Below are 24,980 nucleotides of genomic sequence, written 5' to 3' on the forward strand. Positions count from 1 at the left end.
GGTATGTTCCTAATTATGGTGAAAAATCATGTATATGTGCATATATAAATGCATAGGAAAAGATCTAGAAGAGTAGAGCTGAAATTAATAAGGGGTTCAGGGCCTCTTATCCATACTTTCCTTCAGGATTTTGAACAATGGGGCGTGTGCCAAGGATTATTAGCCAGTGGAAAAGGGAGTACAGAAGAGTTGCATCATGTGCACATTTGTCTGACATGAAAACAACTATATGCATTTGGCAAGGAAAAGAGAGAGAGAGAAATAGCTGCAGCCCTGGAATGAGCCTGGGGAAGGTGCTGGAGCTCTCTGGAAGCTCTGCTCCCAGCCAGGGGCAGCTGCCAGGGTCTCTCTCAGGTGTGCATCTCACCTCGCTGAGCCGATTCCAGGGTCTGAAGACACATGACCTTGGTTTGTGAACGTGGCTTCTAAGTGCAGGTCAGCAGCTCCATCAGTGAAGGTCTCTTCCAGCTCAGGAAGGGAAGCATAGCGAGAAGCTATTTCTAATACGGTGTCTTCCCAGAGGATTTCCGAGGGCAATTTTCGCTGTGCTGTTTTTTTTCTTTGCATGCCAACTTTTGAATCTCTTTTCTGCATTTTTCTTCATCCCACTTTATTAATTTGAGTAAGGATTTTATATTACAGCCAGATTAGAGAACACCGCTGCAGGCCCAGGGCTGAAGTGAGGTCTCTACCTCCAGCCTGCAGTCTGAACTGAGACACGACTGCAGAGGGAGCTGACCGGGTTAAACCGCAGCCCTGAGTCCTTTTGACAGGTTGCATGGTTAAAGAGAGCAGACCCTCTACCCACACCAGCTGCAGGTGGGACAGAGCCCCACAAGGAGATGGGGAAAGGGCTGAGTCCACACTTGAGCCACAGACTCCAGCAGTGACCAGTCACTAGTCCACCCTGATGCCACCAATGTCAGGTGCCCCCTAGTCAGAGCTGGACTCGCCCATGTGGGAGAGCAAGGGAGCTCCTAGAGGGGGAGGGGCGAAAGTGTGATTGCTGGGGCTGGGTGGGGAGAGGGGGCTGAGATTTCTTACTCCCATATTTTCCTAAAGGGAAGGCAGTAGAATTGGGAAAGGGGTGAGGATTTTTCACTTTTAGTTCTATATATTCGAGTTGAAATTTTATTATTACTATTTTTTTTAACAATGAGTACACATTTGTATATTACTTAGGTAATTAAAATAAAACTAGGCTGGCCTGGTGGCTCATGCCTGTAATCCTGGCACTCTGGGAGGCCGAGGCAGGTGGATCACTCAAGGTCAGGAGTTCGAAACCAGCCTGAGCAAGAGCAAGACACCCCCCCACCCCCGTCTCTACTAAAAATAGAAAGAAATTAATCGACCAACTAAAAATATACATACAAAAAATTAGCCGGGCATGGTGGCACATGCCTGTAGTCCCAGCTACTTGGGAGGCTGAGGCAGTAGGATCCCTTGAGTCCAGGAGTTTGAGGTTGCTGTGAGCTAGGCTGACGCCACAGCACTCACTTTAGCCTGGGCAACAAAGTGAGACTCTGTCTCAAAAAAATAATAATAATAAAAATAAAACAAACTTTGTGAAATAAAGTTGTCAAAAGAGAATTCGAATTATCACGGCTTAGATGTATATGTTAGTAAGGAAAACAGCCATAGGATTTCATTATGTTTTTTGCTAAGTTATGTATTAATATGACCTGGACTTCATCAGAAAAAGGTTTAGTTAGTGCAATACTGAAATCACTTCATTTTTAAAGGATTGCATTTCCAAATGCCCACTCAGAATCTCTGCCTGGGTGGCTAATTGGCTCATCACATTCAAGCTGCCCCCAAGTGAGCTCACCCTGCCTGCCTGTCTCGCCCTGTCTGCCCTGCTGCCTGCGCCACACTCAGAACCTGCTCCTCTTCCTTTGTGTCCGACCGCAGTAAAAGATGCCCAAATCCACCTACTTGCTCAGAACCTGGGTCCTTCCGGACTTTTGCCTCTTCTTTGACTCACATGTCGGTCAGTGTGTCTGTCATTTTACCTCCTGGATGCTTCTTGAATCGATCACTGTTTGTCCCACCTTCCTAGCCCAAGGCCCAGTAGCTCTCTCACTACTTGGAATGGCCCCGTAACTGTTCTCATGTCTCCCACCCTCACCCCTTTTTAACCCACTCCCAGCATTAAAACCAGAAGACGTGTGTGTGTGTGTGTGTGTGTGTGTGTGTGTGTGTTGTGTGACAGGGTATCACTCTGATGCCCCGATTAGGGTGCGGTGGTGTGATCACAGCTCACTGCAACCCCCAGCTCCTAGGCTCAAGCTGTTCTCCTGCTTCAGCCTCCTGAGTAGCTGGGACTACAGGCATGTGCCACCATGCCGGAATAATTTTTCCATTTTTGCGGGGGACAGCTCTCGCTCTTGCTCAGGCTGGTCTTGAACTCCTGGCCTCAAGCAGTCTTCCCGCCTTGGCTTCCCAAAGTGCTGGGATTACATGCATGAGCCACCTCACTTGGCCAAGAGACGTTTTTTTTTTTTTTTTGGAGACAGAGTCTCACTTTGTTGCCCAGGCTAGAGTGAGTGCTATGATGTCAGCCTAGCTCACAGCAACCTCAAACTCCTGGGCTCAAGCGATCCTCCTTCCTCAGCCTCCCGAGTAGCTGGGACTACAGGCATGCGCCACCATGCCCGGCTGATTTTTTTCTATATATATTAGTTGGCCAATTAATTTCTTTCTATTTATAGTAGAGACGGGGTCTCGCTCTTGCTCAGGCTGGTTTTGAACTCCTGACCTCGAGCAATCCTCCCGCCTCGGCCTCCCAGAGTGCTAGGATTACAGGCATGAGCCACCGTACCCGGACGAGACGTTTTTTTTAAATTAAGCTTTTTTTTTGAACATCATTATAGATTTGCATACAGCTGTAAGAAATAACAGAGAGATCCTGGGTTGCCCATGTCTTCCCAACAATATCCTACAAAATTGTAGCATAACGTCACGTCACAACCAGGATATTGGCATTGATGCGGTCAAGTACGGGACAGTTCCAGATCAAGGATGCCTCCCTGCCCCCGTTGCCCTTTGATAGCCAGACCCACTTTCCCCTCTCCCACCCCATCCCTGATCAGGTGACAGTGTCCAAAAACGATAATGTATCATGACTTGCTCCTGCTGGAAACCCTGCAGAGACTTCCCCTGGAGCAAAGCCCTGCATCCTTGTCAGAGTCTACACGGCCCGGAACACTCTGGCCCCTGCCGGCCCCACCAGCTCTTGCCCTACCGGACTTCTCAGGTCCTCTTGCCCCCTGAGAGCAGCCCCTACTGTGCATCTGTGCCGCCTCCTCTCTGCTCTCCCCCAGCCTTTGTTTACATCCAGGGCTCATCCAATTGACCACGTCCCCAGCAAGCCTGCCCAGCCTAGCCTAGCGTAGGTTTGCCCGTACCCCGATTCTCCGTGGTCACAGTACGTTTGTCACCGTCTGTCTCTGTGGTTCAGCACCATATACCCAGCTGTAAGTGAGGAGAGCTTGCAGCTACAGGAGTCAGAACAGCCAGTGAACAGAGGCTTCAACTAATGGAGGTTTGTCTTTCTCGCACGAGAAGGCAGAGGCCCTCGGCTGTGGGCAGAGGAGTCCACTCGGTGATGTTAGCGAGGACCAGGACTGTTTCTGACTTTTTGTTTTGCCATCCTCAGTGTTGGCACTCTGGCCTCATAGCTGTCACCTCAGGGTCACAAGGTGACAGCCATGATTCCAGCCATCACATCCTCATTCAAGGCAGGAAAAAAAATGCAAAAAGTTTTGTTTTGTTTTTTTTCTTTGAGACAAAGTCTCACTCTGTTGCCCAAGCTAGAGTGCCGTGGCGTCAGCCTAGCTCACAGCAACCTCAAACTCCTGGGCTCAAACGATCCTCCTGCCTCAGCCTCCTGAGTAGCTGGGACTACAGGCATGCACCACCATACCCGGCTAATTTTTTCTATATATTTTTAGTTGGCCAATTAATTTCTTTCTATTTTTAGTAGAGACGGGGTCTCGCTCTTGCTCAGGCTGGTCTCGAACTCCTGACCTTGAGCGATCCTCCCGCCTCAGCCTCCCAGAGTTCTAGGGTTACAGGCGTGAGCCACCTCGTCTGACTGGCAAAAGGCTTTCTTAACTCACAGGACTCTGTGTCTGTCAGAAGATCCTCTGGAAGACTTTCCCTTCCTCATTCATTGGCCAGAACTGAGCCTCCCCTCCCTTCAAAGAAAGCCAAGAAAGTGATTTTTCTTCTCTTTTTCAGCCTCTGTAGGAAGAGAAATGAGCAAGGGAGAGAGGTTGGGAATAGCTGTTGGGGAAGCTGGCAGTTTCCGTCACTCGAGCTCAGCACCTGCCACATATGAAGCATATAGATATCTGTGGCAGGTGAATGAATGCAGGGAGAGATAAATACACGAATGGAGTGAATTGCATTCAAACCTGACTCTGGTTCATAGCAGATAAACTAAAACCTGGTCATATACTTTCTTGTATTTAGACTCCAGGTATTTTGTGTAGATAGCTTGACTTCCTTGCTACATTGTAAGGTTCTTGCAGGCAGGGACATTTTTATGTTTTTCTAGAGGACATTGTGTGCTGGGCACACCATTATTGCTTGGCATTAATTAATTTAAATACAACAGAAAAGGGTCAAAAGAGCTACAGGAGGCCAGAAGCTAAATATAAATAGGCATGTACTTCTCTTTAAAATCATATAGGATTAAATAGAAAAAAGAAAACAGGCATATATACAATATCATCATCCTATGCTACTTGTCAGGGTAATATATTAATTTATAATTCCCATCATTAAAAGGGATGCAAAGTCCAGGGAATCACAAAAGAATAAATTGGGATAATAGCCGTTCATTTTTAGTTACAATATGTTCCACAAACTGAGCTAGGTATTGTAAGCACATACTTTGGTTTAACTCTCTGCACATAAACCTACACGGCAGGCATTATTTTTCCTCCAAGACCATTCAGGTTAGATGCTGGGGAGGGAAAAACTTCCGCGGGGAGCTCAGTGGTGGCCAATTCCTTAGGACCGTCACTTGAGGACTCAGTCACTTCTGCGTAGGAATGGGACATTTCTTCTGCACATCTTCCCAGAGCCCTCAGAGACCTGCTATTCATCAATTCTAAATACAGAGCACACCCTTTAATTGGCTAAGGATTTAGCTGTAGCCCACGCTTGGGGAAAAAAAACAAAAGCATGTCAAATGAAACTCACGTATGCCAGAGCCTTGAAACCCTTCCCGCAGAACCTCTGGGTGACAGGCCATAAATTACAGTACAGGGTGTTCTGGAGCCTGGGAGGGGCAGCAGAAGTGACTGGAAGCTGAGTGGTCATTCCACTCTTGTGGCAGAGGATAGAATTGCACCAACTGCAGCTGTTCCGTTTATGCGAATCCCAAATACAGGCACACAGGGGAGCTTCGGTCTGCATGTCCTGAGCAGTACTGTAGCTGCTTGCTTCTTTGTCAGAGGTTTTCTCCTGACCCTGGAAAAGGGACACGGCTTTTTGCGTGTGAAGAGAATCTCTTTTACTGGGTGTGCCAGGGAGATTGTTTACTGATTGCCCGCTTCTCTCTCTAGCCAGTTAATGCGGGTGAGCAAGTGCATGAAATCTTGAAATCACAGCATCCTACATCCCTTAAATCTCATTCCACAAATGTGCCGTCTGAGCTAGATACCCATTTAAACATTTAGATAATTTCATATTTCAGAACAGCATTTAAGTTGGCAGCTGCTTGTGCCCTGGTTCCCACTGAAAGCTGCTGGAATCTGTTCTCTGGATAAGTGATTGCAGAACTTCTCTGCAGTGTTTCATTGTGGATTTAATTGTCCCTCTTCCTTTAGCTTTTCCCTCCCCCAATTATACTGACTTGTTCATTGTTGCTTTATTCCCTGCACGTGAACACACACACACATGTACACACGCACACACAGTTGAAATTCCCAGTACACCAGGAGTCTAGAACTTTGGTCTCTTTTTTTTTTAATAGGGAACCATAAAAATCTCTCTCTCTCTCTTTCTCTCTCTCTCTCTCTCTCTCTCTCTCTCAATCTCTCCCCCCCAGCCCCCATGTCTCTCTCTCTGTCTCTCTCTCTAGCTTTGATTTTTAACATCTTTGGTGAGTGTCCCCATGTTGCTAACATCTTTTGTGGTCTTTGTTTGAATGGCCACCATTCCTAGACAGAGACAAATTTGCTAGCAGGCAGCCCCCAGCTTACCTATCCCTGGATATGTTTAAAAGCCTATTGGTTATTTATAATAAAGTGTTTTTTTTTTTTTTTTTTTTTGAGACAGAGTCTCGCTTTGTTGCCCAGGCTAGAGTGAGTGCCGTGGCGTCAGCCTAGCTCACAGCAACCTCAAACTCCTGGGCTCGAGTGATCCTTCTGCCTCAGCCTCCCGGGTAGCTGGGACTACAGGCATGTGCCACCATGCCCGGCTAATTTTTTATATATATATCAGTTGGCCAATTAATTTCTTTCTATTTATAGTAGAGACGGGGTCTCGCTCTTGCTCAGGCTGGTTTCGAACTCCTGACCTTGAGCAATCCGCCCGCCTCGGCCTCCCAAGAGCTAGGATTACAGGCGTGAGCCACAGCGCCCGGCCTATAATAAAGTTTTAATATCATAGAAGTATATGTACATTGTAGAAAAATTGAAAATATGAACAACCCCCCCAAAAAAAATCTAAACAGTGGCCTTCCAGATCTTTTTCTTAAGTTGCTTAAGTTGGACAATAATCTCTACCTTTCTGTTTTACAAAAGGTTAATTCCTGTAATACCACAACCATATTCAAATTTCCCTGCTTGACCTCAAAATGTTCTTTACAGGTAGTTTTTCCAAGACAGGGTCTGACCACATATTGAATTAGGTTATGTCTTTTAAGCCTTTTATTATCTGGCATGGTTCCTTCTTATATGTTACTGACTTGCTGAAAAGACCAGGCCAGTTGTCCTATAAAATGTTCCACCATCTATATTTGTCTCATTGTCTTGTCATATGTAGTTTCACTCAAATTAGCTGAGTATGGCAATGTGCACCTGTAGTCCTAGTTACTTGGGAGGTTGAGGCAGGAGGATCGTGTGAGCCCAGGAATTTGAGGCTGCAGTGAGCTATGATTGCACCACTGTACTCCAGCCTGAACAACAGAGCAAGACCTTGTCTCAAAAAAGAAAAGAAAAGAAAAAAAGGAGATAACTCATTAATCTATTCCCTGATTTCCTATAAACTGTATCTAAAATCCTGATGGGTTTAAGTTAGACCGTTTAGAGAGAATACACCTCCAGTGACGTTGTATACTTACGATTACATCACGTTAGCAAACATTATGTGGTTGAACCACCATGAATGATATTAAGACTGACCATCCCATCAGCCTGGGTTGCATGTTCCCTAGGCTGCAACGAAAACTATCTCTGTCAAGCTCAGAGTTGCTCAGTCTTGGCACTATGAGCATTTTGGGCCAAGTGATTCTTCATGGTGGTGGTGGTGGTGGTGGTGGTGGCGGCTGTCCTGTTCAATGCAGGGCCTTCAGCAGCAGCCCTGGCCTCTGCCCGTTAAATGCCAGCAGCACCTCTTTTGCCAAGAATGTCTCCAGACACAGCTAAGTGCCCGCTAGTGTCAAAATCACTGCCACTTGAGAACCAGTAGTCTAGCTTAAGGAAAAAAGAAAGGGAGTGTTTATGGGAAGTGGTTGCTAGTTTATCTCACAGGATTGGTGGAAGCTTCTCTCTGGGGTGGAAACACTGGCACAGCCCTGAGGCCTCAGCTGCAGGAGTTGTCACTCACGTGGCTCTGCCCCAGCCATGCCCAGGGCCCCTCTCCCCTTGCTTGGTCCTGCAGAGACACCATCTGATTGGCTCATCTGCCTCTGATGCCTGCTCTTTAGCCAATCAGCGGTGGCCACACAGGAGCGCGGCTTCCATACACTCGCTCCTGTGGGCAGAACTTTCTCAGAGAAGGCAGAGTGGCGAGCTGGGTAGGCCCTGAGGAGTTTATTCTCTGGTACCTACAGGGGTGCCCACTCAGGACATGCCCCCAGCCCATGGTCTCAGCCACTGTCGCCTAGGATTGTCCTCCCCGGTCCAGACACTGTTGCTGCCTGGCACTGTTGCCGGTGCCCACTTCCCTCCTCCTGAGGACATTTCTCCCCGAGAATGGCAGCACTGGAAGGAGCACGGGGCACCAGCTCCAGCCCAGAGCATCTCACTGTCACCTCCCTGGCCCCTGCTGTCACCACAGCCTCAACATCAGGCCTGGCCCCATAGCGCAGTGTCCATATGACTTGGCGAGCCCAGGTGTTGCTTCAGAACACAGATGGATCCGCCTTCGGTCCTGCCATGGGCACCCTGACATTGTCGCCTGTGTGTGCTCGAGTCTTCCTATATGCTATCTGCAGGATGGGGAGTGCAGCCGGCGGCAGGGCCCAGAAGGGACACTTTGCTGCTGCTCTCGTTTCCTTTAGTAGCCATCAGGATCAATCTTAGGCTGGGCATCCTTGTCCCAGAAAAACAAGTGTAGTTGGGAGAAGCTGGAAGCCAGGGCCCCTGGGCAGGGGAGGGGACCTCCTGACAAGGAGTATCAAATGGCAGCAGGCGAAAAGGAGCAAGTAGGCAGGTCTCTCCAGGCTTTGAAGAAAAGAAAGAACGACAGCCCAAAGAAGCATTACAGGCCAGGGCAGTTAACAGCTTTAGAGGCCTCAAACACTGGAAAAACTGTGGTGGTCATCCCACCTCCCCACCTAAATAAACAGATAAGTAAGTCTTTAAAATCAAAGGAAGGCCGGGCGCGGTGGCTCACACCTGCAATCCCAGCTCTCTGGGAGGCCGAGGCAGGTGGATTGCTCAAGGTCAGGAGTTCGAAACTAGCCTGAACAAGAGCGAGACCCCATCTCTACTATAAATAGAAAGAAATTAATTGGCCAACTAATACATATAGAAAAAATTAGCTGGGCATGGTGGCGCATGCCTGTAGTCCCAGCTACCTGGGAGGCTGAGGCAGGAGGATCGCTTGAGCCCAGGAGTTTGAGGCTGACGCCACGGCACTCACTCTAGCCTGGGCAACAAAGCAAGACTCGGTCTCAAAAATAAATAAATAAAATAAAATAAAAGGAAAGTCAGTCCTGCAGAGATCTGTCTTTTCTCGGGATGACTACTGCGCAGATGCTATCTTGGAAATGTAAAATATAAAATCCTCTCACTTTCTCAGGACCCCTGCTTTGCTGGTGGTACCCCTGATACCGAGGTCCCCTGCCTACTGGGGACCACACACTGTCCGAGGGGCCCAAGAGCAGGGTCCTGCTGTCCCCAGCGTGGGCAAGAGAAGAGCTGCTGCCGGGGCTCCTGGGAGGTCCTGGGGGCGCCCCCACCCCCAGAGGAAAGTCCTCTGTGCCCGCAGCGCCTCCTGTGGCATCTGCCGCATAAACAGATTTTTAAATGAAGGGCTGAGTGGTTGCGCTGCCCTTTGAGTGTAAGGACCTGTCAGCTACTCTGTGAAGCCTGAGGTACAACAGGAGTTCAACAAGCCTTTGAGCTGTTTCATGGGACAGTAAGCTGTGAGCAGTCAGCCCTAGTGCCGGCCCCCAAGTCCCAATCCCCAGGTCGTGCGAATATGTTGCCTTTTATGGCAAAAAGGGACTTTGCAGGGTGTGATTAAGTTAAGGGTCTTGAGATGGGGAGATTATCCTGGGCAATCCGGGGGGGTGCTATGTAATCACAGGGTCCTTATAAGAGGAGGGTGGGAGTCAGAGACGGCGAAGTGTGGAAGGAAGTGATGTGATTGCTGGCCACGAGCCAAGGGACTCCGGCAGCCTCTGGAAGGCAAAAGCCAAGGATCTGTCCCTAGAGGCTGCAGAGGGAAGGCGGCCCCGCCAACGCCTGGATCTCATGCCAGCGAGATCCATTTCAGACTTCTGACCTCAAGAACTGTATGAAAATAAATGTGTGTTGTTTTAAGCCACCAAGTTTGTGGTAATTTCTTACAGCAGCAGTAGGAAACCGGTACCCTACATATATCATTTTCCTCCCTCTAGAGAAAATATGTTCTGAATTCCAACTATTTAACCAAGATATAAGTTTTCAACGTGTTTGCGTTTTGGAGTCCAACCACATTTACCTTCTCTGTCCGCATGCCTGTCTTCAGGGTCCTAGGGAAGCTCATCTTTAAAATGAGATCTTCAATTTTCCGTCTCAAAAAAAATCATTGTCGGGCTGGGCGCCGTGGCTCACGCCTGTAATCCTAGCACTCTGGGAGGCTGAGGCAGGCGGATTGCTCGAGGTCAGGAGTTCGAAACCAACCTGAGCAAGAGTGAGACCCCGTCTCTACTATAAATAGAAAGAAATTAATTGGCCAACTAATATATATAGAAAAAAATTAGCCGGGCATGGTGGTGCATGCCTGTAGTCCCAGCTACTCGGGAGGCTGAGGCAGGAGGATTGCTTGAGCCCAGGAGTTTGAGGTTGCTGTGAGCCAGGCTGATGCCACGGCACTCACTCTAGCCTGGGCAATAAAGCGAGACTCTGTCTCAAAAAAAAAAAAAATCATTGTAAATCTCAAAAAAAAATTATTTTAAAAACATGTATTCTAGGATTTTAAAATCATTTAGACAGATAGTAGGTCTGTAACCAGTTTCCCTTTAACTGGTTATGGGGCTAAGCCAGAAATGCGGAAGTCACTTTCTCAGTCAGAGTAGACAAAGTGGACGTAGGAGCAGGGAGATCAGTGACGGCTTCTGGAACATTCTTGAGCTGCTTTGCCAAGAGCGCATGACTCAGAAGGGATGAAAAGTGGGTGCTCTGGATTGCTTTCCTGCAGAGGAGCTGGGGTCAAGCCTGCTGCTCCCCCATAAACTCCTGCCTGTTTCCACCACGTACCCCGAAAACAAGAGCCCGCATCATCTGGGCTTTGTAAAAGCCAAAGAAAAGACATTGTCAGACCAGAACCGAGGACTCAGGAAAAACTTCAGAAAATTGAGAGACCTGAAGGAAATGAGCAGAAGGCCAGAGATTCGAAAAGGAAACAGGCTAAACTTTAAAAAACATGGGATTTAGATAATAAAATTAAATGATCCTGCTTAAGGAAGGAAAGGAGGCGTCTAGAGAAAGCAGCCTACGGGGCTGAGGGCTTGGGAGTTTGCTGATGAGCCGAGGCTGGACGGGGGTGTTAGGAAATGTAGCAAGGCAGTCATAACGGGTCCTGCCAAGAAAACGAATGGCCGGCGTGAGCCTAACCGTGCAGAAAATGGCAACACAATGAGAAGGACCTTTTCCATTCTCGGGCCAGACGATGCTTAGGGGCAAGTCAGCTTGGGCAGCCTTTGGCCAAGTGACACCCACGTGTGCTCAGCTGTCCTGTGCCGTCTGCTCCCCCCAGCACGGACAGCAGCTCTCCCCTGGAAGCTGGGGGGAACAGCACGGGAAAGGAGAAAACGGAGCCGGAATAGTCAAGAGAGAGTAGAAGAACACCTGGCAGCTTAAAGCAGTTCAAGGCTAAGCCCATTCCCAGGTGGCCTTCAGGGAGCCCTTCTAAACCTTCACTTAAAAAAAACCCCAGCAAGATCCTTGAGATCCGGAAGTCTAAAAAGGGCCGTTGTTTCCCGAATTTTCCAAGAGCGGATAACGATGAATTTGAGCAACATTACATTGGGAGGCGCTCTGTCCACCCATGGCCAGACTTCAGGGTGGATTATCAAACACGTGGTTTGTGAACTCAGAGGAAGAACAGATGATGAGGATTCAGAGTCAGCGTAGGGGGGACTTCCAACCCCAAGTCCTGGTGGCCTCATTCCCTTTGGGTTATAACGGACAAAATGGTAGATCAGGGCTTCGCCATGGACGTGAACTCATAGAACATTAGGGCTGGAAGCAACTTCAGTATAATTCATTTCCCTCATTTTACAGATAAGGACACGGAGCCCTAAACAGTTAAGGAGAATCCCTGGGCAGGAGAGAGGCTTGGGGCCTTCCCAGAACTGCAGCCCAAATTCGTGGCACAGTATTTCAACAAGACACCTAGCAAGTGCCACAGTCATGAGCAGGATGGTCTTAGAATTACAGGTTTTATAACTGCTTGAATGGCCAGAATCAGAGTCTTGATTCCCTATCTGATCATCAACCTGAACAAAGGGCCAGGCATAGCCATGTCCTCTCGGTACTTTAAGAAATGATTCACATATAGAAACAGAACAGCCAGTTCAAAGTGACACAGAAATGAGAGGGAGACCTAGAGCATTGAATGAGAGAATCCAGTTTTTTCAGATAAGTTGGAACAGATCCAGAACCGACAGTGTGAAAGTTAACGGGGGACAAATAAAAAAGGATTTAAAACTTTTCACAAATGCTGAATGAGAAAGGCCTAGCTCTGGCTGGGAGCAGTGGTCCACACCTGGAATTCTAGCACTCTGGGAGGCCAAGGTCAAAAGATGGCTTCGCGACCAGCCTAAGCAGGAGTGAAACCCCATCTCTACAAAAAAATACAAAAATTAGCCGGGCATGGTGGTGCCTCCCTATAGTTCTCACTACTCCGGAGGCTGAGGCAGGAGGATCGCTTGAGCCCAGGAGGTTGAGGTTGCAGTGAGCTGTGATGACACCACTGCACTCTAGCCTGGGCAACAGAGCAAGATCCTATCTCAAAAAAAAAAAAAAAAGAAAGAGAAAGACCTAGCTCATGGCTACTCTTATGAAAAAGGTGTAGGGATTTCATTATAAGCAAAACGTGAACTGCTAAGAAGGATAACATGGCCTACCCTGTGCGATAGGCAGAATAATGCCCCCGCAAAGATGTCCGCGTCCTAATTCCTGGAAGCGATGAATATGTCACCTTATGTGGCAGAAGGGACTTTGCAGATGTAATGAAGTTAAGGATCTTGAGATGGAGAGATTATCCTGGAATTTCTGGGCGTGCTCTGGGTAATGGCGAGGCTCCTTAAAAGTGAAAGGGAGAGGCGGGCTGGGGGAGGTGAGGGAAGGCAATGTGACAACGGAAGCAGAAATAGGAATGACGCAAGGCCAGGGTCCAAGGACTGTGGGCAGCCGCTGGAAGCTGGGGAAGGCGAGGAAGTGGGTTCTTCCTCCCCCAGAGCCTCCAGATTAAACACAGCCTCGGTGACCCATTTTAGACTTTGGACTTTCTCCTGTGACCAGAACTGCAAGAGGATAAATCTGTGTAGTTTTTTAAGCCACTAAATTTGTGGAAATTGTTACAGCAGCAACAGGAAACTAATACAGGCTGCCTTAATAGTCGTTAGCGTCTGGCCAAACAGAGGTGGTGCGAGGCACTCACTAGATCGAGTCTCAAGTGTCAGGTTCCCTTCTGGTTTAGGTTGTAGGAAGGAAGCATGTTGACAAAGTCAAGTACACAAGGGGCGTTGAAAAACACCTCAGAGTTATAACAAATGGGAAAGAGCTGAAGAGACTGGGTATTTTTCAGCTTGAAAAATATTAAGACAAAACAGTTGTCCTTAAATGTTTGAAGGGTTAATGTGTCAATGAGAGATTAAAATCACTGAAACCCCAGAGGGCAGAATTAGAACAATTAAGTTGATATTACAGGGAAATTCAGGTCTTTCTAGTGGTAGTTACAACAATCAGAGTTGCCAACAAAGTAAATTCTGTGTCTTCTTAGGTAGTAAGCTTCCCGTAGCAATCAGAGGCTGAATGGTCACTGTTCAGTGTTGTTGGAAAGGATTCCCCCACAGGGTCAAGGTTAGTGAAGAAGACTACGTTAAGCGCCTTTACTCTAGGATTTGAAGACTTCATGGCCCTAAAAGACAAGGTGTATTTTCACCGGAGTCCAGATCCTTCCTTGTGCTAAAATTTGTCACTAATTCTCACAGGAAAGGGCCCAGGCACGGTGGCTCTCGCCTGTAATCCTAGCATTCTGGGAGGCTGAAGCGGGCGGATCGCTCAAGGTCAGGAGTTCAAAAGCAGCCTGAACAAGAGGGAGACCCTGTCTCTCCTAAAACTAGAAAGAAATTAATTGGCCAACTAAAAATATATAGGAAAAATTAGCCGGGCATGGTGGCTCATGCCTGTAGTCCCAGCTACTCGGGAGGCTGAGGCAGGAGGATTGCTTGAGCCCAGGAGTTTGAAGTTGCTGTGAGCTAGGCTGATGCCACGGCACTCCAGCCAGGGCAATAGAGTGAGATTCTGTCTCAAAAAAAAAAAAAAATGAAATGAAATAAAAAAATAAAAAATCTCACAGGAAAATAAAAAGCAGGAGCAGAATCTCTCACCTTCATTGCCTGTGTAACTCTCAATGCTGTCTTTAAATGTCCTGGAGAGCTGTCCTGTTGATAAGTGAAGTATTTAGGTCAGCATGTCACAGTTGGTGCAATGTAATGACGGCAAAGCCCGGTGAGGGGACCCCGGGTGGCCCCGGAGGCACCTGCGGAGTCTCCCCACTCCCACCCCTGGGGCTGGCCTGCGGGCCCTGTCCTGCAGGACTTAGGGTGGCCACACCTCAGCCTCGCTCTCCACCCCTCACGGCAAAACCGGCTCGCCTGTGGGGCAGGAGGCTGGGCAGGTAGGAACTTGTGCAAGGAGGATCATCAGAGCAGTGGCTTCCTTCCCTGTGACAACCGAGACTCCCGTACTCATGGGGTTGCCGGGAGAAGGACCGAATAAAAAGGCAGCCCATTCTAAGGTGAGCATCAGCCACAGCATCTTCCAAGTTTGGAAGTTGGCCCAAGTTTCCCAATGTGGAGTGTGGATTTCCCAGCTAGTCACAAAGTACTCTCCTCTCTCCGTGCTGTTTTCTCTGGAAGCCATGAATAATGCTGCTGCTGCTGCTGCTGCTGCTTGATTTGCAAGAGAAAGAACAAAGTGCAAAATAAAAATAGTTCTCCCCTGGTCACCCTGCTCCATCCCGTCCCGACAGCGACAGCGGGGAATCTCATGCAGGCGCCGGGCACTCGCTGCCAGCGCCGGCCCATGGGAGGAAGGCAGAGAGGCCTGTGACAGTTGATTAAAACGTGCTCAGTCAACGTGTCTGGACAAGTATCCACTTATCTCACACCCAGAAGTGATTGTGGCCATAGCTACGTTTAGACATAATATTGACCTGCTTGTTAACATCACCCCCCGTTGCTGCCTCTCCCTCTCTCTCCTTTGTCTTCCCATTCAGTGGCTTCTGTGTGTTTTGATGCCTGTTTGTTAGATTCCTGTTTTAATTCAATAGATTTTTTTTTTTTTTGAGACAGAGTCTTACTTTGTTGCCCAGGCTAGGGTGAGTGCCATGTCGTCAGCCTCGCTCACAGCAACCTCAAACTCCTGGGCTCAAGCAATCCTCCTGCCTCAGCCTCCTGAGTAGCTGGAACCACAGGCATGTGCCACCATGCCCGGCTAATTTTTCCTATATATATTAGTTGGCCAATTAATTTCTTTCTATTTATAGTAGAGACAGGGTCTCGCTCTTGCTCAGGCTGGTTTCGAACTCCTGACCTCGAGCGATCCGCCCGCCTCGGCCTCCCAGAGTGCTAGGATTACAGGCGTGAGCCACCGTGCCCAGCCTATTAAATAGACTTTTTTTTTAAGGCTAGAGAGAAAGAACCATGCCTACGGACTAGGTGACTGTGCTTTCAGAAATGGACTTGTTAGTCTCCTTTTTTGCGTCTGTGTCTTGCAGAGGTCGAGGCCTGACAATTGTTTGCCTCTCTGACTTTATGATGACACCACCAATGAGTGGCAGAGGGCCACACATTAGCCTAACACGTCTCCATCGGCCTCCCCCAAACCATCGCAGACCCACACCCCGGTTCGAGTGAAAGCGGGTGTTTGCCTCCAAGCACCCGGCCCCAACGGTCTCCAGCCCCACTTCCGCCATCTTGCTGCCCCACACCCTCCTGTGGCAAGTTCTGGAGCTGCCACTGAAGGGGACCGGGAGTGTGGGCTTCCGGCGAAGGGTGCACGTTGGCACACCTGTACCTCAGCTTTAGGCACGTGTTCCATCTGAGAGGATAGAAATGGGACTCCCACCAATACAAACTTGAACTAATCAGAGTCATTTTTCTACTAAACGAGACAAGTTTTGGGTGAATCCTTCCACATCTCAGTTTTCTCATCTGCAAAATGGGATAATAATAATGGTTCCTAATTCACTGGACAGTGATGAGGGTCACGAGACTTATATAAAGCCCCTTTAAGACTCTCAGCCCCTTTTGTGGTCACTGACGAATGAATGCAGATTGAGCCTTCACAAACCCCTGCGTGAGCAGTGCACACCCAGATTTGATTATTGAAATAACAGAGGTAAAAAAAAAAAAACATCTCTTAAAGGTGGACATGTTCGGTACTTTATATTTCGCACTGTGAGATGCCCTTTCGTTTTTTTCAGGACTACACTTTGTTATATGAAGAGGCAAAATATTTTCAGCTCCAGCCCATGTTGTTGGAGATGGAAAGATGGAAGCAGGACAGAGAGACGGGTCGCTTTTCCAGGCCTTGTGAGTGCCTCGTGGTGCGTGTGGCCCCGGACCTCGGAGAAAGGATCACACTCAGCGGTGACAAATCCTTGATAGAGGAAGTGTTTCCAGAGATAGGTGACGTGATGTGTAACTCTGTCAACGCCGGCTGGAATCACGACTCCACGCACGTCATCAGGTTTCCACTCAATGGCTACTGTCACCTCAACTCAGTCCAGGTACAGTATTGCCGTGCACCTGTGGCATTGAGTGTCACTCTTACCACTGTTACTTGCCCTTGGCTTCAGGTAGGGCCTTTCCTCTGAGACCTGAGACAGTCTCGTGGTAAGACTTTGCTGGGTAGGTGACTTATGACCCCTCTACAGCACCCGCTCGGTCACTGCACAAATCTTTATGGGACACCTGCAGCCGTGCCAGGTACTGGCATAAGCGCCACAGACACAGAAAAGAACAAGGTGCGGTGGCTTGCGCCTGTAGTCCCAGGCACTCAGGAGGCCGAGGCAGGAGGATCACTTGAGCCCAGGAGTTTGAGGCCGGCCTGGGCAATGTAGTGAGATCGCCTCTCAAAAAAACAAACAAATAAAAAAGAGAGAGAGGCCGGGTGCGGTGGTTCACACCTGTAATCCTAGCACTCTGGGAGGCCGAGGCGGGCGGATTGCTCGAGTTCGAAACCAGCCTGAGCAAGAGCGAGACACCATCTCTACTATATAAATAGAAAGAAATTAATTGGCCAACTAATATATAGAGAAAAAATGAGCCGGGCATGGTGGTGCATGCCTGTAGTCCCAGCTACTCCGGAGGCAGAGGCAGTAGGATTGCTTGAGCCCAGGAGTTTGAGGTTGCTGTGAGCTAGGCTGATGCCACGGCACTCACTCTAGCCTGGGCAACAAAGCAAGACTCTGTCTCAAAAAAAAAAAAAAAAAAATTAAAAAAAAAAGTTTTTTTAAATTAAAAAAAAAGAGAGAGAGAGAGAGAGAGAGAACAAGACAGCTCTATGTTCATGTTGGGAGTGTGGTAGGGGGCAAACAACCCACATAAATATATTGCCCATAGCCAGGCATGGTGGCTCACACCTGTAATCCTAGCATTTGGGGAGGCCTAGGCAAGAAGATCACTTGAGGTCAGAAGTTTGAAACCAGCCTGAGCAAGAGCAAGACCCCATCTCTACAAAAAATAGAAAAATTAACAGGGCATGATAGTGCACACCTGTGGTCCCAGCTATTTGGCAGGCTGAAACAGGAGCATCACTTGAGCCCAGGAGTCTGAGGTTGCAGTGAGTGATGATGATGCCACTGCGCTCTAGCCTGGGTGACAGAGACAGAGTGAAATTCTGTCTCAAAAAAGAAAAAAGAAAGAAAAAAAAAATATATATATATATATACACACATATGTGTGTATATTGCCCAGGTAGTGGTAAGAGGATATTTGGGGTAGAGTATTCCAGGCAGAGGGATGGGCAGTCTCTGCAGACCTGAGGTGGAGGTGTGGTTGGCATATTGATGACTGTCAGGAAAGCCAGTGTGGCTTGAAGAAGTGAGTCAGAGTGCCACAGCACGAGGCCAGCAGAGCCCAGGGACAGATCAGGAAGAGCCTTGTAGGGCTCTAGGATTGTTTTTTGTTTTTTGAGACAGAGTATTGCTCTGTTCCCTGAGCTAGAGAGCCATGGCCTCAGCCTAGCTCACAGCAACCTCAAACTCCTGGGCTCAAGCAATCCTGCTGCCTCAGCCTCCCAAGTAGCTGGGACTACAGGCACGCGCCACCATGCCCGGCTCATTTTTTCTATATATATTTTTAGTTTGCCAATTAATTTCTTTCTATTTTTAGTGGAGACAGGGTCTTGCTCTTGCTCAGGCTGGTCTCGAACTCTTGAGCTCAAGCAATCCTCCTCCCTCATCCTCCCAGAGTGCTAGGATTACAGGCCTGAGCCACTGCGCCAGGCCTCTAGGATTGTTTTGGTTTCTTTTGGTTTGGGTTCATTCGCTTGTGTGAGTTGAATGAAAAGCCATTGGAGGGTTTTAAGCAAAAGAGCACCCTGACAGAAATCATACTTTAAAATGGATATCCCAGCAGCAGGTGGATCATAGGAGAAGGAAGGAGACCAGTTAGAAAGCCGCAGTCCAGGCCGGGCGCGGTGGCTCACGCCTGTAATCCTAGCACTCTGGGAGGCTGAGGTGGGAGGATTGCTCAAGGTCAGGAGTTCGAAACCAGCCTGAGCAAGAGCAAGACCCCGTCTCTACTAAAAATAGAAAGAAATTAATTGGCCAACTAATATATATAGAAAAAAATTAGCTGGGCATGGTGGCGCATGCCTGTAGTCCCAGCTACTCGGGAGGCTGAGGCAGCAGGATTGCTTGAGCCCAGGAGTTTGAGGTTGCTGTGAGCTAGGCTGACACCACGGCACTCACTCTAGCCTGGGCAACAAAGTGAGACTCTGTGTCGGAAAAAAAAAAGAAAGCTGCAGTCCAGGCAGGAGCCACGAAGTGCCCGATCCTGAGCGTCTGGAATGGAGAGCTAACGGGCTCTGGCGACGGCTGCGGGTTGTAGGGCCTGCGCCCAGGGAGACTGAGATGTGTGGTGGAGGAACTGGATGCGTGGAATGGCCGTTTCCTGAGACGGGGAGGTCTTGTGGAGCAGGAGGCTTCGGGGCGGACTTCAGCACTGTGGTTTATTCCACGTGAGGGGGCGCCAGGCGCCCTGGGTGTCGGGTGCTGGAGTGTGGTGTCATCATCTTAGCTAACCTGTGCCAGGCACCGAGTCTGCCCTACCCTGGGCTACGGCCTGGACATGCACCGTCTTCCTAGAGCAGCCCGGAGAGGTAATCCCTGCTAATCCCCCGTCTTGCCACCGATGACAAAACAGAGGCACACCTGGGGCTCCACTCCAGCTCCGCGTGGCCCAAAACTAATTGAAGTCCATGGAATGAGGAGTTTAATCGTAATAGTTCTTCAACAAAACCTTTCCCAATGGCCAGGCGCAGTGGCTCACGCCTGTAATCCTAGCACTTTGGGAGGCCGAGGGCGGGAGGATCGCTCAAGGTCAGGAGTTCGAAACCAGCCTGAGCAAGAGCGAGACCCCGTCTCTACTATAAATAGAAAGAAATTAATTGGCCAACTAATACATATAGAGAAAAAATTAGCCGGGCATGGTGGCACATGCCTGTAGTCCGAGCTACTTGGGGGGGCTGAGGCAGCAGGATTGCTTGAGCCCAGGAGTGTGAGGTTGCTGTGAGCTAGGCTGACACCACGGCACTCACTCTAGCCTGGACAACAAAGTGAGACTCTGTCTCAAAAAAAAAAAAACCCTTTCCCAAAGTGCAAAGACTAAGAAGCACCCACTATACGACGCCTCTCAGACACAGTTCCACAGCTGTGGAAAATTACAGCTATTTGTAATTTTAAAAACTTGTGAACCAACGTCCAAGAGCAGAATAGCAGAAAACTCTGGCAGAAAATGCCCCCTAAGCAAGCTGGAGGAAGGCACGTACACCCTCCCAGACAGCAAGCAGGGACATTCACATTCTCACCTGCGCGCGTGGCGCCCCCTGGAGGTGTGTGTGGCGCTGCCACGCTGCCCTGCTCGGAGTCCCTGAGCCTCTGCTGTTTAAAAAGGCTCTAAAGCCCAGAAAGCCTGTCCTCCCCCACATGCACACCCTGTCCCGCCCAGGTGCTCACAGGAGCAGAGGGAAGGGCAGAACCGTTCGGAGCTGGGCGAGGAAGGCCTGGGACCCGCTCCTCGGCCGGTGAGAAACTAGCATCAGTTTGTAGGCTTGCCGCGTTTCCCACATCGGATGTGCAAATCTGCACCTGGATGAACGTGCTCGCCCGACTCGGCCCTGACCCACTCTTGCTTCCCAGCGCGTGTAAGCACACAGAGACTTTGGAATAAGGCCTGTGACACCCGACAGCCCACTGAGTGATTTTAACATCCCCAGATGATCACTCCATTCCAGGAACTTTGCTATTAACACGGTGATGTTCAAAAGGTAATGGCTTCATAAGCTATGGGCATTACACTGAAATAAGCTTTCGACCACATCCAAGGTAACACTGGATCATGCTTAGTAATTATCATGTTATGCCTGTCAGACCCCCAGGCAGGAAAGAGCTAAGATTTCCTTATATTAGCAATTTGGCGACCTTAACCACACTGAAAGAAAACAGACATCACAGTTAGGTTCATTATTGTTCGCAGCTTCCTCACCTTGTATTTCCTCTCCTAATCAGGGCAAAGAGTCTTTTCTAGAAAGTGCAGTGGTTTGGCCAGGCAGACTAGGGTGCTTATTGCTGACAAGCTGCCTTCCTGACTCCACTGGGAGATTCTTAGAGTGAGCTGTTCTTTGTCTTTTTATTTACCTGCCACCAAAGCACATCTTGTTTTTGAACTTAGGGATTGTTTTCTTCATCCTGTCCTTGTGCTGACTGGTACGCGTGTGAGCTGTGAATTCACCTACAGAAATAGACCGCCGCAGGGTAGAATGTTAATTTTGTTCTTATAAAGACTTCTTTTTTTTTTTTTTTTTTTTTTTGAGACAGAGTCTCGCTTTGTTGCCCAGGCTAGAGTGAGTGCTGTGGCGTCAGCCTAGCTCACAGCAACCTCAAACTCCTGGGCTCGAGTGATCCTTCTGCCTCAGCCTCCCGGGTAGCTGGGACTACAGGCATGCGCCACCATGCCCGGCTAATTTTTTATATATATATCAGTTGGCCAATTGATTTCTTTCTATTTATAGTAGAGACGGGGTCTCGCTCTTGCTCAGGCTGGTTTCGAACTCCTGACCTTGAGCAATCCGCCCGCCTCGGCCTCCCAAGAGCTAGGATTACAGGCGTGAGCCACAGTGCCCGGCCTAAAGACTTCTTTTTAATTTGCCCACATACATTTGAGTTTTTAATTTTTAGAAAACATACTCTCTTATTTTCCAACCTCATATAGTAAGCCGCTTTTGCAAAGTAGCAGATTGTATTCCATATAGAAATAGATGACTGGCCAGGCGAGGTGACTTACACCTATAATCCCAGCACTTTGGGAGGCTGAAGTGGGAGGATTGCTTGAGGCCAGGAGGTTGAGGCTGCAGTGAGCTATGATCACACCACTGCACTCCAGCCTGGGTGATAAGTGAGACCTTGTCTCAAAAAAAAGTAGATTGGCCGGGCGCTGTGGCTCACGCCTGTAATCCTAGCTCTTGGGAGGCCGAGGCGGGCGGATTGCTCAAGGTCAGGAGTTCAAAACCAGCCTGAGCAAGAGCGAGACCCCGTCTCTACTATAAATAGAAAGAAATTAATTGGCCAACTGATATATATATAAAAAAAAATTAGCTGGGCATGGTGGCGCATGCCTGTAGTCCAGCTACTCGGGAGGCTGAGGCAGAAGGATCACTCAAGCCCAGGAGTTTGAGGTTGCTGTGAGCTAGGCTGACGCCACGGCACTCACTCTAGCCTGGACAACAAAGTGAGACTTTGTCTCAAAAAAAAAAAAAAAAAAAGTAGATTACTAAAAATTATTAAAAATAATCTTAGTGGTAACTAAAATTAATAGTTAAAAGAACAGTAAGTGTTCACTTATATTGACTACATTTTTATTTCATAACATTAAATTTCCTTCCAAAAAAAGTTTGTGGTAGGCATTTTTTCAAAGTTATAATTGAGTCATTTTGCTATTAGAGTAGAAGTGATGTAATTATGTTTAGAACTCTGGCAGGGAACATTTGCAAGTCTGATGTTTATTGGATTTCTAAAGAAAAAGAGTGCCTAGGTCAGTTTCCTGTATTTTTGCCTATCTAAGAGGTGCAGGTACTGTTTCCTGCTTTTAAGAGTGTCAGACATGTACTAACAAACCCAGAGATCTTTCTGGCATTAGGTGTTTGATTTCAAAATTGAGGAGTAGATTCTATGGCTTATGTTTATATGAGAAGTTTAGAATATCTTTATTTTGGATATATTTTCTAATATATAGTCATTGCATTTATTCTTGCCTCCTTAAATGCATGCAAGGAGGACATAGAATAAATCTATTTCAAATGCCACAAACTCGTAAAAAAACCTCCACTGTCTTCAGTAGCCTATTTGTTCTGCTATGGAAATTACATCAGTCTCCCAAACTGAAATATAGAATATTCACTCTGTATTGGGAGACTTGAACAATAGCAGAGTTGAGGTACACGTGAATCACTGGGTAAGTGAATTCAGATATCATTGTCTTTCTATTTCCTTTATCATCTCACAGACTATGTTTTAGTGATACGTGAGCTTTGAAACCTGAACCCTCATTTTTGGCAGAGAAGACAGCATTGAATATACAAAAAAGATGGGCTTTGAGGCCAAACAGCCCCGAGTTGGAAGCCCAGTACCATCACTTACTAGCCATGAGCCTCAGTTTCCTCATCTGTAAAATGGGACTGACGCCACCGCCGAGTGTTGTAACCAACATGTGTAAAGCAAGCGAGTGAAGGCACGTGTTAGAAATGTTTGCTCCCTCCCTCCTGCCCTTTAATCCAGGGTCTTGCTTTGAGAGAAGAAACTCAGAGAGATACAAGGGTTGGATGACATGGACCAGAGCTGCAGCGCAGGATCCCAAACTTGGGAATGGTCTTTTGGGGAGTTAATGCGGCCGATGACTCCCCTACGGCCCCTAACCCATGCTTGTCTTGGCCCCTCGCAGGTCCTCGAAAGGTTGCAGCAAAGAGGATTCGAGATCCTGGGCTCCTGCGGGGGAGGCGTGGACTCGTCCCAGTTCAGCGAATACGTCCTGCGGCGGGAACTGAGGAGGATGCCCCGCGTGCCCTCGGTCATCCGGATAAAGCAAGAGCCTCTGGACTGAACGGACATATTTCTTATGCAAAAAAGGAAAACACACACAACAAATTCACGCAGACCACAAAGGGACATTTATGTGCAGTTGGGACAGCAAACCAAGTCCTGGACCTAAAATTGAATAAAAGACACATTTATATCCAATAGAGACCACACCTGTATTCGTATGGGAACAATTGGAATAGTGATATCCTCAAGGTGTAAAAAATATATAAATATATATATATATATATATATGTCAAAAGGTAGGAAATGCAAAAAAAGAAAAAAAAAGGTGATAGCTGCAGTTGGTGCTGTGATGGCCATGAAGTGTCCTGGGCCTCCCGAGGCCTCTGACCAATAAACAAGCCATGAGCGGTGAGGCCACACTCTCCTTACAGTCTCCATTGCCAACAGCCGTCCATCCTTTCTTTTTCCTTTGTCTTTCTTTTTCCTTTCTTTTTTTAAGAAAAAAAACAAAAAACCAAAAAAACAAAAACACCTTGAATCGAGTTTCTTTGCTGTCTTTAGGTGGGGACCAGGCAGGACTTCAGAAAAACTCTCATGAGCACATTGCATTGGAAAGACGTTAGACATGAAATTTTAAATGTAGTTTGTACAGAAGTCACACATTTTGTCTGCCTCACGGATGTGAACTCTACTTTGTTTTTAAACTGATCAGTTTTGCAAAAGGGGCCAGAATTATTCCTTGTTAGAGTTGCTCCAGTTTGAGTCCACTGCTTTCCTACAATTTTTCAAATTTTATAATGTATTAAATACAATAAACTCTGTTTAAAAAATAAGGTCTGTGTGCAACACACGTGTTGGGGGTGAGGCCGGATTAAAATGAAGTTTTTCTTTTCTTTTTTTTTTTTTACATTTTCCATGTCGAGCATCAAAAAGAGGCCTTAAAGCCGGGGCCGGGTTTGAAGTCAAAACCCACGAAAGGATAAAGACGTCATCACCTGTTCTAGATAGTTCTCTTCTGACTGAGCAAATGTTATTTCCTGTGCTTTGATATTCTGCGTCGGTTAGCAAGATGCATCTTCCTTCTTATGAAATATTCAGTTACTCCTTATTTCAGCTATCTATCGATGCAGGGTAAACCATGCCAAAACTTGGGAGCTTCAAACAACATTTGATTCTGTCTTGTGATTCTCGTGGTTAACTGGCTTTCGCTAGGCTTCTTCTCCAAGTGATGTTATCCAGGCGCATGACTGGGCTGGGATGTCGCAGATGGCTGCCAGTTGATGCTGGCTGTTGGGCTCTGAGTGGCTTCGGCCGCTCTAGCTGGAAGGAGAAGAGAAGCCACCGTCCTCTGAGAGCCCGGGGCCCCGGGCTGCACGTGCGCTTCTGCTGTCTCCCGTTGGTTGAACAGACACAAAGCCAAAATCCAGCTCCCACTGGGGAAAGTAACAAAGAACTTGTGATCAACTTGCATCTACCATAACACCTTTCCAAAAAAATCTTAAAAAGTAGGGCATGATGGCTTCCAAATAAGTAGTAAAACAAAATCTCAGAGCCAGAATGATCACGTTATTATTAGCCAGGGAGGTAAGAAACCTGAGATTCCAGGATCGCTTTAGAATGAAGTCCTCGGCTTTTTTTCCAAGGTATTATTTATTAGTGACCCCGGTGCCTCTGTGAGCCCCACGCTCGCCTGTCGTCCCTTCTTCCTCTTTCTCAGTCCAGACGCTCAAAATAAACCTGGCATGCTGGTAAGATTGACAGGTAAACTAGAACGTGTTTCTGCAGCAGAGAAGGTTCCTGTAGTGATGGGCTATTTC

General features: G+C 47.9%; 1 protein-coding gene across 3 annotated transcripts in view; it reads left to right on the forward strand.

Moving 5' to 3' along the window:
• The window catches only part of KCTD1 (potassium channel tetramerization domain containing 1), a 189,689-nt gene extending 165,628 nt beyond the window's left edge, over positions 1 to 24,061 (forward strand). For all 3 annotated transcript variants that reach the window (XM_012740435.3, XM_012740436.3, XM_012740434.3), the window contains exons 4-5: positions 16,324 to 16,629; positions 23,063 to 24,061. In XM_012740435.3, the coding sequence (XP_012595889.1) occupies positions 16,324 to 16,629; positions 23,063 to 23,221 (465 nt within the window). In that variant the 3' untranslated portion in view covers positions 23,222 to 24,061. The remainder of the gene's footprint in view (positions 1 to 16,323; positions 16,630 to 23,062) is intronic.
• The last annotated feature ends 919 nt before the right edge of the window (positions 24,062 to 24,980 follow it).

Source organism: Microcebus murinus, chromosome 17, assembly GCF_040939455.1.
Source record: "Microcebus murinus isolate Inina chromosome 17, M.murinus_Inina_mat1.0, whole genome shotgun sequence".
Lineage (NCBI taxonomy): Eukaryota > Metazoa > Chordata > Mammalia > Primates > Cheirogaleidae > Microcebus > Microcebus murinus.